Source organism: Elgaria multicarinata, chromosome 5 (genome assembly GCF_023053635.1).
Source record: "Elgaria multicarinata webbii isolate HBS135686 ecotype San Diego chromosome 5, rElgMul1.1.pri, whole genome shotgun sequence".
NCBI classification, from domain to species: domain Eukaryota; kingdom Metazoa; phylum Chordata; class Lepidosauria; order Squamata; family Anguidae; genus Elgaria; species Elgaria multicarinata.
Genome location: NC_086175.1, coordinates 50,019,675 through 50,038,193, shown reverse-complemented (window position 1 = coordinate 50,038,193; position 18,519 = coordinate 50,019,675). Strand labels below are relative to the sequence as shown.

Genomic DNA, 18,519 nt, shown 5'->3' with positions numbered 1-18,519 from the left:
TACTTTAAAGGCAGCTACAACATTTTTTAATTTTTTTTTTTACTGCACAGCAATCCTGCCCTGGATTGAGACCCTAGTATGTGTAAAGGCTTTAATCCTTTCCCCCCTGTGTTCTCAAATCCAGATTAGGGTCCCTGCAACTTCAATATTGCCAAACAATTATCCATTTGCATTAATGGATCGCTATTTGGCAAAATAAATTGTAGGGATTGAAGGCACTGCGCTTACTCTAGAGTAAGAAGAAAAAAGACACAGCTGCTGGTTATGTCTTTAGAGCAGGGTTGGGCAACCTGGGGCCCTCACCATTGGCTATGCAGGCCAGGGCTCATGGGCCCTCTGGGCCAAAACATCTGAAGGGCCACATATTGCCCACCCAGCTTTAAAGTAACATATGCTTTGCTTTTTCCCATATATATATATATTTGTATGAAGACTCAGGCTTGTGATCCTGAAAACAGATGTCTTTGTCCACAAGAAGTTCTAAGGAATTTATGCTGCACCCCCATTGTTTTCTCTCTCTCAGGACATTCAGAGGTGTTTGCAGGGAACTCCAGTTTATCTACCCCTAAAACCAGCAACAAATGCTGTTTTTAATTTAGCACAGGTCCTATTCACAGCAAATTATATGGCATATTTTTTTAAAAAATAATTTACCTGAACTCCCTTTTAGTTAAAATACTGCCCACAACTTCCCTATTAAATGTGTACAAATTGTGAACAGACTTTTCAAGACAGACTGTATACACAGCAGTAATTTTAGAATCCTAATTCTCTCTGCATCTTGCCCAGGTTTTCCCAATCTGCCTGAAATGAAAAGCTCCTGAAACATGTTGGAAAAGTTAAGTAAAAGGATAACATCTCTTTTCACATAAAAGCTTTTGCAATGGATTCCACTGTTAGTTTACATAATACAGGGTTAGGCAATCTTTTTGGGCCTGTGGACCCATGACAATTTTAGAAACTGTCTTGGGTGCTACCACAAAATGGCTGCCCTGGAAAATGTAGCTACTTACAAAGTAACCTGCCCAAAACACCGAGCAGGAGGCAGAGATAGGTTTGATTGCCAACACAATGAAATCCATTGAACTCAAGACACACAGTCTCGAGCACAAAGGGTGTAGTGTGAGGGGCAAGGCACCTCTGTGGATGCAAAGAAAGGTGTCCAGGAACACTGCTATCCATCCTTCCCCAGGTGTAGACATTCCTACAGGTACAACCTGCCCCAAACAATACAGAGAAGAATTTCACAAAATCACTATTCAGATGGAAGAAAACCATGATAGGCCCCGAAGAAATACTTCCAGAGAATCTTACCGCCAGTGTTGCCATGACTTCCAGGTTTTGGCTTAGGTGCAGGAGATGGTGGTGGTAAAGGATTGTTGGAGTCATCTAATAAAGAGGTAAGAATAAGCTTCAAAATGTGAGAAGCAGAAACAACCCAGGGGCTCTGCCATTAGAATAATGCAATCATATTATCCACAGTCCAGATTAAAGTCATGATACAGACCTATGTGTAAACAACAATGCACTCTGCCATTTTACTCTGCCAGTTCCCTGTTCAGCAGCTTCCATTCATTGCAATTTAAGAAACAGATTAGATATCGGACACAGACTTTTCTCAGCAGAAAAAAACACTATTTTCTCAGCACTATTTGTCTTGAATTCCTCAAAGCACCACAGCTCAGTATACTCGTTTTGGAATACTCAAATAGGTTGCCCTACAAAAGTGTCCATGCTGGATTAACATTCCCACAGAGGAAGACAATGGGCAATGGAGTGGGTGGGAAGAGGGACAGATAGAAATGCAGGATAGTAACTACATTACATAAGGGACTGAGAATATCCCATATACTAGAAAAAGATCCAGCCCATTTAGCTGATTCACAAACAGCTTCATCATATAGGATATACAACCAGCAGGGGGTGAGAGTGAACCAGGCAATAAGCCTATATACACCAGTTGCTCGGGAACATGGGTGGGAGGGTGCTGTTGCACCTGTGTCCTGCTTGTGGGTCCCCGGTCGATAGCTGGTTTAGCCACTTTGTGAATAGAGTGCTGGACTAGATGGATCCTTGGTCTGATCCAGCATGGCTCTTATGTTATTAACTACAAATGTGGGCACCTTCTCTATAACATGCAAACAACCGTTCACGTGAAACCAGAGAGTCTGTGAATTGCTATGAGATTAGGCAACACTTAAGCAGAATGCCACGAAAATGTGATGAATGAGAAGGGCCCAGCTGCATAGACACTGAGGCACAGAGCTCTCGATTAACAGCTACAGTTCTAGATGTTATGGGGGTGAGGGAAAGAGGGTGCAGCTTTTAGTATTTGGAGACTTCAACATTCACATTCATGCCATCTTGTCTGGTGCAACTCAGGAGTTCATTGCCATCAAACATGGACATGTCTACAATTATATCTGGCCCAAAACATGTGGCAGGACACAATTAGACTTTTTTTCCCCCTGTGCTGAGCAAGCAGTGGTGATTTGTGACTGCCAGAGCAAAATATGGCTCCATTGTCAGGGACAAACCAGTTTGGGACTGGATGCTGCCTCCAACCTCTGCAGGTGTGGAGGACTAAATATGATGGTCCCCCAAAGACTGATGGATCCTTGCGTTTCGTAATGATTTCCCCACAGATTTGGCCAGCAGTTATGCCACAGTCCTAGTTGACTCTTGGAATTGGGAGATAACAAGGCCATCGGGAGGAATACTCCTGGACATCCTTGGCCAAGTTAATTTACCTCCTTAGTATTCTGAGGGGCTGAGGGCAATGAAATAGCAAGGTCAATGATTGTGAAACAAAGTGAATATGACTGAACAGAGCTCAGAGCCCACCTTAGGGCCTACGCTCTGGCAATGATGGCACTCTAGGGATATTTGTTAACCAACGACTCATTTCTGATTAATCTTAATTGCCACTGATTTATTAAGATCTAGTCTAATAAGGGTCAGGAGAATAAAACTTATTATTGCATTTATATCCCACCTTTTTTCCTCCAAGGAACCCAAGGCAGTGTACATAACCCTCCTCCTCCTCTCCATCTTATCCTCACAACAACAACCCTGTGAGGTGGGTTAGGCTGAGAGTGTGTGACTGGCCCATAGTCACCCAGTGGGTTTCCATAGCTGAATGGGGACTAGAACCCGGATCTCCTGACTCCCAGTCCAACACTTTAGCCACTACACCACACTTCCATAGCTCTGTGAGGAAGGTGATTCCAGACAAATAGCATGATAAGCAGGTACCACCACTGCGTTCCACCTATGCCTATCCCCAGATTTTAAAAGTTGTTACAGAGATTGAGGCAGTTCAATAAATCTCTGCAACCTTCATATTACTTCCACAACAAGTACTAAGGTCACCTGCCATGTCTCCCTAATACAAGGGTGGGGAAGCTGGGGTCCCTTCAGAGGTTGTCGGACTCCAACTCTCATCAGCCACAGCCAGCATGGCCAAGAGTCAGGAACTGTAGGAGATGTAGTCTAACCACATCTGGAGGGCCATAGCTTCCCAACCCCTACCCTAATATAGACAGGTGCTGGGTACAATAACGAGCAATGTCTGACACAAGCGTACCAAAAGCATAGGAAAGGCAAACGGCAGCAGTAATTCCAGTATGCAAGATATGATTGCGGTCTATCCTGGAAAAACATCGCCTAAAAGTAATGGAAGATGGAAAAAGCAATTCTCAGGCAGCTTTTAAGTAGATATAACTGTGCTGCTGAGAAGTTGTAAGTTATATTTATTTCTACTGTAAAAGGCCAGCACCTAAAATCAATATACAAGCCAGAACCCAATATATAATGGTTTGGGAGACTTTTACTTACCAAAGGCATCTCCTAAATCAAAGTCATCACCTAAACAGGAAAAACAATAAGCCATCATCTTAACAGGATAAACAACGGAGATACAATCCACCCCCTTCCCCAGCAACCAAATGTTTAAGGTACAATGAGCAGCTTTAAAATGGGGGGGGGGGAAGGGGGTGGAAATAATTAGTACCTCCTGCACAAGAGAAAATTGGTACACACATCATAGAAATTGGGGAGGAACAAAAACACTTTCAGAAGTAGTAATATTTGGGAGGAAGCAATGGAGAAATATATTCACTGCTTAGCTAAGTGGCCTTAGAAGAATGCCTTGAGGAATTACTCTGCAGAAACTTAATTTTTATTTTTTTAAAAAAGAATGTTCTCTAAACTACTAAAAAACAGGATTCCTTCCCAACTAGATTAGTTAAGAGTCAGGTCTGTTAATGACAATAGGGACAACCACATTATTAAATGTTGCTGCTAGATGCATATACATATAGCCAATGGATTTCAGTAGAATTTAAGTACACATGAAAAATATACGTATTTATTGGGATTTGCCCCATACCAAGTCTAAGGTGGGTTGCAATAATTTTTTTAAAAAATTCTCTACACAAGAATTATTGCAATTACAGAAAGTGTGACAGTATTCACACATCTATTAGCCAACGTATAAAAACACACACACACACATACCAGAATTAAGGCAAATTTGGCATCTATTAGTATTCTACTCATCCAAATTAGGGCTATATTTTAAACTATAGATAAGGCAAATTTATTACCCAAATACAGTAATTCAGATACACTGATGAATAATTTTACAGGAGTATTAAATCAGCTTTGATTACTGCCAAAAGTGCACATATACTCACCACTTGGTGGCTTTTTGGGAGGTGAAGCAGGCGCCTTTGTCGTTTCTACAGTATAAAAACACACAATGCTTAATAAACATTTCAACAATTAGTTAACATAATAGAGGATCTGCTTGAATGACTTTTTGAGGGGGGGGAGTTAAAACAAAATATATATAAAAAAACAACTCTTATAAGGTGTGAGCCCTTCAGTTCATTTGCATAGTAAGGTAACTGCAAGCAGCCGATGCAAGAATCCGATTTGAGCCAACAGTGAATGTTAATAACAGTATTTTATGAATATCTTTAAAAGCTAGATGTTGTATTAAACATAAGAAAACAGGCCCTGTCAAAATTGGCCAAGGGTGCAATCCTATGCATGTTTAGACAGGAAAAGTCCTACAATTGCATGGCCAGCGAATGCTGGGAGTTGTAGGACATTTTGCTGCCTAAACATGCATAGGATTGCACCTATGCAATGCATAGGATTGCACACATGCAGTCTATGTGCAATGCACATAGTCCTATGTGCAATGCATAGGATTGCACACATGCAGTCTTAAGCAGGTCTAGTTAGAAGTAAATATCATAGAGTTAAGTTGTTATTACAACCAGGTAAGCAAGTATGAGATTGCAGCCTATCTAGTTTAGCAGAGCTTCTTTGTTCATAACTGGCTCTTCTGCCAACAAGCTAAGTAGAAGATGCCTAGTTCAATATCAAGCATCTGGATATTTTTGCTGCTGGCAAGCCTTTAGGAATATGGAATTTGAGAATGGTCAGGGAGGACCTGATGCACTAATTTTGCTTAAGCTTCGGAAGTGTGGGCCTCACCAGTACCTGGACAGGACATCATCATGTAAGTTGCTCAGTGCTCTTTACAGGAATAGCATAATATGAAAATATGAAACACAAAATATTTTTTTAATGAATGCCAGTACTAAAAAAACTTATCTACTCTTTTCCAATTTTCAGCTGGTCAGGGCATGACAAACTCAGGACAGGAAATGAAGAACCAGACTATAGACAATAGCAGCAGACCTACATGTTTGAGTGAGGTCCCATTTCCTCCTTCCACTCCCACGTCACCACAGTCTATCAACCAAGGTAAATTCACCCTCCACTGAGAGTCCCTACCACACCTGAGACCTGTTGGCTGGGGAGGGGCTGTGCAGGGGGAATGGTGGGCAAAGGATTCTGCAGGCCCCTGCCTGCATTGCCTCCTTTGGGCTTTAAAAACTGAATCCTTACTTCTGTTTTATATGTTATTGGACCAGACCCAGATTGAAAGCCAAATTACTGCCACTATCATGTGCACCTTGGTCCACAATCTCCCTCTTTGGAGTGTTTAGAAGTTGGCAAACAGATTTTAGGAGGAGAGCTGCTGTTTTCTCATGTCAGTCTAAAGCACAGCTTTCCAAACTGCGTGTTGTGACACGTTAGTGTGTCAGCTGCAGTGTGTAGGTGTGTCACGTGAACGTAACGAGAAACCTCTGAGTTTATGTGAAATAAGCAATACTAACTTGCATGCATTTTTACGCAGCAAAGGTGCCGATCAGTATGGTGCACTAGTATATTCCCCTTCTGTCGTATCCATGTATGCACACCACGGTCGAGGGATCATACAGGTACTGCGCATGCACAGTATGCATAATCAGGTCAAAACAGCTGATTCCTCGTCACTTCCGGTGACGCAGCTGCACCTGAAGTGACGCATTCGAGAAATTCCATGGGTTCAGTTTTTTGATAGAACACTGTCTCAACCGCCGCTCGATCGCAGCTCGACAAAATTGGTTCAATGTGAAGAGTCTTGGAAATGTATGTTATTATTTTGCAAATCATATATTTTTAAAAATACAAATGAAAGGTTTTCATGAGATATGTTGTGTCCCCATACATTTTGTTATTACAATTTATGTATGTGTCTGTATCTCTTCTAAGGGGTTAGTTTAACCTCTGGTTTGCTAGTAAAACTGAATTATTGTGTTGCGAAATGATGCATGTCTAAAAAGTGTGTCACCAACATGAAAAGTTTGGAAAGCTCTGGTCTAAAGCATCCTTGGGCTCAATTAATTGGTTTCAAATTCTCTGGATATTGGCTGTGAGTTTATTAATGCTGACCTGGAATACCAAACATAGCCCACCCTCATACTTGCATTTGTTTGTTGACATAGCAAAACAAAAACAAAACCCCAAGATATTCAGGCATTTCAATACTTCTTCTCTCCTCCTCCAATACTTCACAAATTATCTGTGTTGCCTATTTTTGGTCTAAATTCTTATTATCCCAAAATCAGGTTTTATTAGCCAAAATATCTTGATTGACAACACTGAAATAATGCAGTATTATGCCACTCAAACAGAACTAAGATTTAATTTAAATTTAAACCCTCATCATATTGTAACATTCCCATTACTCCAAAGCCTGTAAAAATACTCCTTATGTCTACTTCGTAAGAGTAGTTACTTACCAATTCCTGGAAGTGCATCTGACAAATCAAATTCGTCTTGTCCTGGTCAATTAAAAAGACATCATCATCATCTCATTCGAATACACATGAATATGGTTCTATCCAGAATGATAGGTAAATTAGTTACATACGATATTTCATTGGAACTAGATATCTATCTATAGAATGGCTTTTGAAATCAAGTTCTTTTTCCATGTGAATACATATATAAGATCACCCATACATACTAGTTTGTGTGTGCAACAGTAACACATGCAACTTATCCGAAGATGATCTAGCAACTTGGATTCAAATCTGTAGATGCAAGAAGTAATGCCACTGGCCAATAACACACCTGCCACTTCATTCCTTTTTAGGAGTTTATTAAAGATATAATCAAACTTTATATTCAAATATTTACATTACAGTACGTCTTCTGGCAAAGAAAGGAAAAGCAGAAATGCACGTTGAACTCCTAAGTCTTAAAGGAGCTTTACCAGGTTCTTTTAACCTCTGGATTAGTGCCACAATCAAATCAGTACACTTTTCAACTCTCAGCTATGCACTAGGTATTTTGTTCCTGGAGTACTTCCTTCAAAAGAATCTCATTCACTACTACATGGAGATAACTGAGGGTGAGAAGGGAGAAAGAACGTGTTACACCCCTGAATCTGAAATCCAGTTCCAAATAAGTTTTTTTTTTTTAACCTACATGAGTAGAGCTGAAAAATACTATGTACCTGGTCACCTAGAGGACTACAAATTCAGTACTGACAGATATAAATGAATTATTTTGTGAAGTACTACATGGGGTCAGTTTAATCCTTTGCCATCACACACTTGCCCAACTGACGTTGCCATCCAGCCATGCTGCTATTGGAAAAAGACATAAGGTCACAATGTCCTCTGCAACGAACAAGAATTGGGGGTTGGGGATGGATGCAAAGGATAGATTATCTGTCCTTCAGGCTGCAGCCCCAATACAAATCATCCCAATTTTAAAAAGAAAAAAAACATAGGTAGCTCCAATTATAGAATTCTAATGTTAATATGTAGTTTGGCCCTTGGTGTAATATACTAAATGAAAACCTGTATGTGCCCCTGGATTCTAGAAAAGTTTCACTTTGGGGAAGGACCAATACATGAAAACAGAACTAACTTTCAACCTGAAGGAAGAGTAATATTTGCCATTTGCAACAGGGGCTAATTTACACCGTTTCTCAATGTGAATTGAATGTTGATGAATTACAACACAGGAAACACCTGTGCCACTCTTTGCCTGTGGGTTTACCACATGTAAAACCAATCTGAAACTACATTCTTGGCTGTTTAAATCTTGCAAGATATTGGGAAGCAGGACAGCCAGGATACCACACAGAACATCCACAAATCCAACCAAAAGGTGCATATTCATGTATTTCATTCCAGGAGGGCTTCTGAGATATGAAAATCAAAAGTATTCCCTCAATATTCTTCCATAAATTTGTTTATAGACCTATCAAGGGTTATAAGCCAAGACAGTTAAAAGGAAACTGCATTCAGAGGAAGTATATCTCTCAATGCCAGACACTGTTGCCACTGGAAGCAGCTGTTGCCTACTACTGGAAACAGAACACTAAACTAGACGGCTCCCGCAGTCTAATACAGCAGGACCCTTTTTATGTCCTTAAGATGGTTCATATCTGGTTGCATATATTAGGACCAAGTCACAAGCAAAAGAAAAGTCCAAGGAAAAACTGATCACTACAGGGTAAATATATCATAATGCAAGAGCTCATTTTAATCAGTATTTCCATTCTCCAGTTTCTTAACTCTACCGTAGACATTACAAGCTTACCAGATTGGTCTCTCTGAATCTCTCCTGACAGTTGGCATAACCTCTTATCCACAAAAGAAAAGCTTGGTATTTCTCTTGGATAGAAGTACAGCTTTTCAGAAGGGGAAGTTCTCAGGAGCAGTCCATATCCCATCCCCCAAGTTGGAATAGCCATTGTTCATACATTGTAAATTCCTTGTTTTTCCTGCACCGAGTGATCAACTTAGTCCAAACCAGAACACCAACAGCCTTTTAGCAATAAATAAATAAATGTGTGGGGTAGGCATCTGCCCAGAAGCCCAGATCTTAGATGCTTCTAAGATGTCTAGAGCAGGGTGGCCAAAAAAAGATTCTAGAAGTTTTGGACTTCAACTTGCTGCATTTCTGACCATAAGCCATGGCGGCAAAGGCTTCTGGGAGTTGACGTTCCAAACATCTGAGATCTACCTTCTGCCCACCCCTGCCCCTATTTGATTCTGGGAAAGAATATAACCAAGTTGTGCATCCAAACTGGATTCAGCCTACCCTACCATAACCACTACTTCCAATGTTCAGTTCCCCCAGAGATAAGGAAAAAAAGAGAGAGGGAGAAATGAAGGCTGTGATGGAAGTATTGTAAGTAGTGGCAGTAACATCAGTTGGATGAACATCCTATTCATTTTATTCTATTTTTAATTAGAGTTCACGTATGTATGAAAAACAATTAATATGTTACGAAGGCAGAAAGGCCTTGTTTTTTGCTGATTCAAAAATGGTTTAAACTCGTAGCCACTTACTTGCAGAACAGTCACCAGGACAGTGATTTAGGAGGGAAAAAAGTCTTACACTGACCAGTGTAATGTGCTAAATCACTATGAAATATGCCCAAATTTAGTGTTGTTGTTGTTGTTGTTAGTAATGCCATCATTGCTCCCAATGCATTTCTCCACAAATGGAAAGCAATTTTGGTCACAGAAGGACAGTTGTGCTTTCAGAAAGGCTTCTTCCACTCATGGATAAAAGAAGTGTGGATCCAATCCAAACTAATGACAACATTGGGTCATTTTTCACTATTGCATGATGGAAGACAAAGACTGAGGATTCACTTTTAAGTTTTCTCTCTCTCTCTTATTTGAACACTTTGTCTAGATAGCCAAGCTCCCTCCAACATGTGTTTATTATCTGCAATCCATTCAGCTGTAGAGCAATACCAAATCCATTGAGGATGGGAAGTCAGAAAGATGCTGTAGTAGCCAGCCTATCCTCTAAAACATACCACCATATTATGCCATTGGCATATCACCTCTATAAACAGTTCAATAGAGATTTGGACATTTGAGAGTTTTTATAGTGGAGGGACTGGAATACAGTGTGACTCATAAGAAGAACAGACAGCTTGCAACAGCATTAGTCATCTCATACTACGCAGGAGTTGGTGGGCATCATTCCTCCTGAAGAGGTAAAAACTCTGACAGGATGTTTACATGCGCTGCCAAGCAGCACTTTATAATTAGCTCTGCAGCAACATACCATGAAGTTAGGAAAACTCAATACTGCACTGCAGTTTCTAGGAAGGGAGCACCACAAAGATTGCCTCTATCAGCATACTCCTCAAGCTAAAAAGCAGTTTATGTCTAGATTTAGTTCTCTGTCCAGGGGAAAAAAAAACCTTTTAAACCATTTATGAAATGCAAGGGACCAAAAGTGCATTCAATATGAAGGGTCTTAAACTAGGGAGGGCCAAAATTCCTAAGCTTAGGAAATGAAACAGTTTTGCAAAGTCAAGTACTCCCACTTTGCATCACAAACCACAACATCCAAACCTTTGCTTTTTGTGAAAAAAATAAGAATGGCCAGTGTAAAGAACACACTCTCACTCTAGAGAGGGAGAGAGGGACAACATAATGTGTAGTATATGGAAGGCAAATTTGACCATCGTGACAAATGCCTTAATTATATCTCATTTAGACTGACACAGTCTACATGGGCCTGCCCATGAAAAGTGCTCATAAACTAAAAAGTGAAAAATGCAGCAGCCAGAGTCTTGTCTGACATGAGCTTTAGAGACCATAAAGTACTGGTCTTGAACCAAATACACTGCTTTCCAAGCTCAATTCAAGGACTGGTTTTGAACTTCAAAGCCCTAAATGCGCAGCGGCAAAGATATCTGAAAGACCACCTCCTCCCATTTGAGCCTGCCTGTGTTCTGCAATTTTCAGGAGAAGCCCAGCACCAAAGGAAGCTAGGTTGGTGGATACATGAGGCAGGGCCTTTTCTGTAGCAGCACCCCGACTAAAGGAGATGTTGGCCCCATCTTTACTGAGCTTTTAGACAGGCACTAAAATGCATTATTTCACAGGACTGGATTTTAATGCTGTTCTCTGGCTTGTTTTAAAATAAGATTCATTTTTCTGCTTTTATTTTGTTTTTCCAATATTATTATGTTTTGGCATTGTTTGAAATTGTACATAACTTTGATGGCCCTGGAAAAGCGATTTGTAAGTACTTTGAATTGCTTCTGCTACTACTACCAATGCTGCTGCTACTACTACCTGTAATAATAATTTGACCCCAATTAGATCTTTCATCCTGCTAAGGTAGTAATATTCATCAGTGAAAATTTAATGCCTGATTTTCTGGGTTATGTATGGGGCACTGACTTCAGTAGATCTTTTCTTGTTCATATAAATGTATACCATTTTAAAGGAAATCATTATTGCACTATATAGTTCTTATAATTGATGCATTTTGTAATTTTGATAACTTTATCCTTTAAATTATTTTTTAAAAAATACAGAGGGCAACAGTTATTTGGATCTGTCTCAAGCACTAGAGGAGGGACAGGAAACCTTTTTTTTTGGCCCAGGGGACAAATTCCATTTTGAGAAGGCTCCCAGGGGTTTGCATTGCAGCAGTAGGCAGGACTAAGGGCATGGAGTGGAGCCAAGGACAGGTGCATTTATTTATTTATTTATACCGATTTGGATGTTTTCCCACCAAGCATACAAAACACAGCTCAATTCTAAGAAAGTCAACTCAGGCATAAGCCCCATACAACAGCTCTTATGCCTGAAAAAGCAGCAGCTCAATACTCTGCAGGGCACTTAAAATTTAATTGCTTTTAAATACTCTCCAGTCACTGATCAGAGATAAAAGCAGAAAAAACTTACAAGCCATACAGAAAACCCGTGAGGACCATATCTGGCCACAGGCAAGGCTTTCCTGCATTCCTGCTCTAGATTGTTGGACTAGGATTGGTGAGAACCAGATTTAAACCCCCACTCTGCCATGAAGCTCACTGCATGACCATGAACTAGTCACTATCTCTAAAATCTCCCAGGACTGTTGCAAGAATAAAATAGGGGAGGAAAGGCAGGATAAAGATAATAAATAAAATGGGTCCTTTGTAAGGCAGGGAACAGAAGAAAGAGCTTGACAGTTAACCGGGTTCAATCACCTGTTTTCAAATAAGGTGAATGAGCCATCTGGGCTGCTCCCAATTCACCCTGATAAAAGTCATCATAAATGACCAGCTTTCCCCAACCTGGTGTCCTCCAAACGTTTTGAGAATACAACTACAAGGATTCCTGACCACTGACCCTGATATCTGGGGCTAATAGAAATTGTAGTCCAACACATCTGGAGAATATCAGCTTAGGGCAAGTTGCTCTAGAATCTATAATATCAGTTGGTAATTTAGTCAAAGAATGATTGTTCTATCTTTACAATACTTGCTCAACATCTGTTTTTCGAGTTTCTGAACCAGTTCTGGATTTCCCCAGTGTAGTAGCAATAGTAGTTTGAGTTTCTAAAAAGCTGAATGTTAAATAGCCTCTACATAATTTTGGTAAAAGTTTCTTTTCCACATCACCACCATTCTATTCACATTCTAAAGAAAATAGATTGGAGTGACAGCAGATAGTCTACGAAACATTTTTTTTAAAAAAAAAAAGTTGCTCATCATAGGAGCCGAATCATATGACTGGGAGCTCTGATTCATAAACAAAGATTTCCAAATGTCATGGTATAAAAATCAAACAGATCAGAATCTCCTCTCTACTGCATTCTGAATATACAAAGGATCCTCCCCTAGGCCCCTGAAGTAGAGGAACTAGACAGAGCTTGTCAAAAGTTACAGCATGATCCTCAAAACTAATGCATAGATATACTACTTAGGTACTCATTAACTAACGTACACAGAATTCAACGAGAGTTAACTTTCAAGTTGTGTGCATGGGGTTGCAGCCTTAGGCCAGGTTTGGGGAATGTCCTGCTATATGGTTTGTCAACACAACTTCAATTCCAAAGTCCATAGTGCATATCACAAGAAAATGCTTCAAAACAACCCTTTTCAGTATAGTTGTCATGTGTGAGATGCCTTGCTTGAAAGGATAATTTGTATTAAGTTGAAATTCTAAGAAGCTTCATTATTAACAGAGAGGGACATTTTATTGCTGTAATGTATGTCTAAGCAAGACTCAAAAGGAAAATGTCAAACATGGGATGAACTGATTTTAATCCCTGGCTCCAACTTCAAATCCAAACTCTGGGAGTGAGAAATAGAAGAAAGCTGCCTTAAACCAGCGTGTTCAAGAAGAGATGAGGCAGTGAAGTGACAAAGTGTACCCAGGTCCATCCCACCATTGTGCTTCTCCTCCGCAACATAGTGGACCAGTTCACACATGATAGCCATCATGGCTGTGGCATATGCTGGCCATCATTATGAATATTCAGTCCCCACCAGGAGTTCCTGTTGCTTGTTGCGTCATCCAAGCCTGGCTGGCAGAGGGTATTTGAGGGTTAAACAACCCTCAAATAACCCTAAAACAGATGATGGTTTCTGCAAGGATTGTTTAACAAGTGAATGATCCCTGCCACCCAGGTTCAGACGATATGGCAAGCCACAGCAACACCCAGTCAGGGCTTGCATATTCATAATGGTGGATGGCATGCGCCACAGTGTCCCAAGAATTAAGTGACCCATGGTGGGCTGTCCTGTTATCCAAACCAGGTCATTGAAGTATCTCTTTGGATTCAAATGTTGCACTGCTCCTTCTGATTAATCTTTACTTTAAAGTATATTGTGATGCCTCCTTTCAACCGAACTTTTTTTAAAAAATTCCACAAACAGGATAAAACCATGCAGCAAAACTGATATAACATTAAAATACAGAGTTAGAACAGTAAAATTTAAATTTAAGTTAAAATTAAGTGTTAAAATACTGAGAGAATAAAGAGGTCTTCAGTTGGCGACGAAAAGAGTACAGTGTAAGCGTCAGATGGACCTCTCTGGGGAGCTCATTCCACAGCTGGGGTGCCACAGCAGAGAAAGCCCTCCTCCTAGTAGCCACCTGCCTCACTTCCTTTGGCAGGGGCTCACGGAGAAGGGCCCCTGTAGATGATCTTAAGGTCCGGGCAGGTACATATGGGAGGAGGCGTTCCTTCAAATAACCTGGCCCCAAACTGTTTAGGGCTTTGAATGTCAATACCAGCACCTTGAACCGGGCCCGGACCTGGACTGGCAGCCAATTAAGTTGTAAAAGGACTGGCGTAATGTGATCTCGCCGGCCAGTCCCTGTTAGTAGGCGGGCTGCCCTGTTTTGTACCAGCTGAAGTTTCCGGACCAGCTGAAGTTGGCCCTGGAGATTGCCTGTGCTGTAGCAGTATGGGTGATGTTCATAGCCACCTCACCCAGAATGCTTTGCTTTACGACCAGCTCTCTGGAGAGTCTGCTCTCCTAGTCACTCTCTCACTCCGGGAGTCCTCAAAGCAAGAGACACATGGGCATGTGGAGGAGCCAGAGCACTGCCACCACCTTTAGGGTTTCATTTTTGTACCCCCAGAATTTGGTGCCCAAAGCAGCCACCCTATTTGTCCCCACCCTCAAGAAACAGCCCAGCATAGGTCCAATGAAGACCTGAACCCAGAAAGCCCATCACTTTTAAGACTCCCATGCACTTGGCTGGAATAAATGAACACCATTTCATGAAACTCTCCATCACGCCTCTTTTGAATCCACAAATTTGGCAGAAAATCATTGACCACATCTATCCTACTGTTCATCTTTTCAAGGTAAGCTACTGTAAATCCCCAGTAAAAACAGAGAGAAGGAAAAAGATTACTGAAGTATTTTGGAGGTGGTTTTATTTTAGCATTTCACCATTCATGACCAAAATGGGCACAAACTCCTGTGCGTGGGATGACTCTTGTCAAGAGTCATCCCACACACAGGAAAGTAAGTGCTGACACTGCTGGTTTGCCACTTCTCCCTTTCTACTATTAGTTGTATTCACAGTATCATTACAAATAAATCCAGAACTGCCCAACATTGATTATTCCTTGAAAAGTCCATATATAGCTAGTACCCAAAATGATGGCACTGTATAGGCATGTCTCTGCACAGACATTCATTTGCAGCACTATACAGCAAGAGCGTTGAACCACTTCCAATTCTCTGGATGAATTCCATTTCGGAAAAGCTCTCTCAAGAGCCACTTTCAACTGATGGGTGAGGCCAAAGGGGCAGATCCAAAGGCAAAGGGGTTGGTCCAGGAAATTTTAGTTTATTGCCAGCAATGAAGCCTTAGGGGAAGCATTTCAACCTTTAACATCTGGGAAAAGCACCATCACAAAAAGCACTGAAACCTCCAAATGATCATGGCTGGGGAAAGAGGGCATGGCTGTCTGAGGAACCTCAATGGGCTGGATTGGGACCCAGGAGGTTCTGCAACTTTACCATACAGTAACATGCGCAAATAGGTAGAAACCATAAAGGGAAACACATAATGTAGATCTGTGAATACCCCATCCCACACACTGAATTTTGAAAAAAACATTGCACTGTTGAGTCCTGCCAATGTTAGGAAAGAGGCTTCAATTTGCAAGAGGGTCTTAAAGTGTCCATAAGTAGTATTAGCTGAAGATAACTAATCTGATTACACAACATAGCCCTTTGTATCATTTGGGGTGGAAATATTGCTTCCACGAAGCAAGCAGTCTTCGGACTCAAGTCTGCAAGTTTTAAGTGGCAGTTTATCATGCCAGAGCTGTCAAAGCTACAATAATATTTCTCCTGATTAGCCAGTTACTCAAGACATAATTTTAGGATGAACAGATATGTAAAGCTTGTTCAAGACAATACCATCAGCACTGAACATTTCCAAATGCATTGGTATGACTAGGCTAGCAGCCCTCATATTCCTTTTGGAATATAGCTATTCAAGAATCTGCTGCTTAATTCTAACAAATTGCCCCGACACCGTACTGCAAGTAAAGATTTAAACAAACCAACATCTCTAATTTATTAAAATTTGCACAGCTCACAAAAATAGCATTCACTACAATGGATACCAGACTGATTTGGCTAATTTAGCCTTCAAAATACCACCCCAGATGGATTGCAAGAGTTTCATGCTTGTTGTTGAAACCATCCTGGACAAGCTGATGATGAAATACCTGTGTTTGTACTGTAGTGAACATCACCTATAACAAGAAGTACTCAGGGGATGAAGGAAAAACCTTGACTAATACTGTCTCAAATGACTGCCCTGAACACATAGGGCTTTTCTACACGAGGTGTTTATCGTGCGTACATCATTCCCTACTCACGGTTGTTTACAGGTTCTTTAGACAACGATGCGAACCCGCAGTTTTGTTTCTGTATCAAACCCACTTTTGGTGAGTTTTTTTGTTTTAGAGGTGGGGAAATGCTACATTTAATTTTGAAAACGGAAGAAAATGTGATTTCCTTTTGTGTATTTGTGCTATTCTGAACAGGCAAATTTCAACTTGATAAATATTTGTATTTGCCCACTGTTGCAAGGATAAATAAAAAACATGAATTGCAAAATGCTATAGAAATTTTCTATGCATTTTTATACTCCCAATCAACAAATAGGAGTCTAGTGTTCAATGCTTGCTAAGAAAGTGAATAATACACACAGTGTGAGTAACGGCCATACAGACATTACTCATTGTCGCAACAGAAATTGTCCAAAGTATTTGTGTGCATGTGAGCTGGTTCAAATGATATGGGCTGGTTTTAAAAAGGGGAAGAGGGATGGTTTGTGTAGCAATTTTGAAAAGTTCAAGGCAGCTTTCCTGAGCATATTACCTGGATACAGAATCCACAGAAATGTAGGAGGCAAGCAACAAACCACAGCTATAGTATTTAATCTGTTTTTTAAAGTTAGGTCTCTGATGTAATATGAATCCCAGATATCTTCTCCCAACAAAAAATACATATTGTTTAAAACTTGCTTTTAACACAGAGCGTAATGCTGAACTCAAAGCTGCATAGCTAGGTGCTGCCTAAAATGGGAATCTAACTGTGTCAAATTCCAACACAGCATTCAAGGAAAGTGTTTGCCCTGACAAATTAAACTTCTGGTAAGAAGATCAAAACCTAGCTGGCTGGGGAATGCTGGGAGTTGTAGGACTATTTTCTGTCTAAATATGCATAGGATTGCACCCTAAGCATGCTTCTTTCTCTAGATTGTGTCTATTGAGATGATCTGGATTTTAATACCTCTTAAGCTAGCAGTCTCTGACCAGGTGCCCACCAGACGAAGATGCTGGCTGAGGCTGATGGGAGTTGTAATTCAAAACATCTGGAGGCCACCAGATTGGGAAAGGCTAGGTTACTAACCTAATCAAAAAAGGATAGAATATGCAGTTGAGCCTTAATTACTCTTTTGATCTCCAAGGAGAAAATGCCTGTTACAACTGGTTTTTAAAAAGACCAATCTGCTATATTAATCAACCTCTTTCCTCGAAATTCACTGATGCTATTTCAGACTTCATGTTTTCCCCACACAGACTTCACTTTGAGACAGTTAATAATATGAATATAGCGTGCTAGATACATAATCCTCACGTGTCTGTTTTGTTATATACACAGAGCAAAAGAACTGTGTGCATTTTTCACACGTGGTTGTGTACGTGTTTGTCCCTAAGGGAAGGTGTATAGGAAAAACATTGTATCTTGAGCAGTTACCAGATGTTAGGGGAGGGTGGAAGTCTAGAATCATGTAGATGCTGCACCACCCTCCCCCTTCGTGCATTACATAAAGGGAAACTCCCACCCACATACTATGTCTTCCCAAAAAGCCAGCCCAAGGAGCATGGCTAGCTGTGATAATTCCCCTTTTAAGTAACTGTTATAACACTGTTAATAACCAACAGACATGGAAAAGTCTTCGTCAACGCCTCTGTCTAGCACTTTTCAAGAGTAGCATTAACAATCCAAAAGAAGACTTGAAGAACAATCCAATGAAACCGTGCTGGGAGAACAATTTAGTGAGAGAACAATTCAGCCTAACAGGACACACTGTCCTTGAAGTAGGAAACACTGGAGCAAAGAATATTCAAAAGGAGATTGGGTTACAAATAATCAAAAAGTTCAATTTTATCTCCTGAGCTTTGAATCAAGATTTAAAAAACCAAAGCTTTTATCACACTACAGGCTTGTTTAGATAAACACTAAGCCACGGTTAGGCTGCAAACCCTTTTGCTGCAAATGGTTAGTGTGTTTAAACTGTGGTTAAGTAGCCACCATGGTTAGGAATGGTTTTCCTGTCTGTACTCTCTACATTTCCTTTC

At 40.6% G+C, this 18,519-nt stretch overlaps 1 protein-coding gene and 1 long non-coding RNA gene across 3 annotated transcripts in view; both read right to left on the bottom strand.

Annotated features, from left to right (window-relative positions):
- The window catches only part of LOC134398813 (uncharacterized), a 265,472-nt gene that overhangs the window by 14,581 nt on the left and 232,372 nt on the right, over nt 1-18,519 (bottom strand). The window lies entirely within an intron of this gene.
- The window catches only part of LOC134398811 (CD99 antigen-like), a 35,979-nt gene that overhangs the window by 14,581 nt on the left and 2,879 nt on the right, over nt 1-18,519 (bottom strand). For both annotated transcript variants that reach the window (XM_063126343.1, XM_063126344.1), the window contains exons 2-5: nt 7,146-7,187; nt 4,698-4,742; nt 3,838-3,867; nt 1,315-1,389 (exon numbers count right to left, since the gene is read on the bottom strand). In XM_063126343.1, coding sequence (XP_062982413.1) covers nt 1,315-1,389; nt 3,838-3,867; nt 4,698-4,742; nt 7,146-7,187 — 192 coding nt within the window. The remainder of the gene's footprint in view (nt 1-1,314; nt 1,390-3,837; nt 3,868-4,697; nt 4,743-7,145; nt 7,188-18,519) is intronic.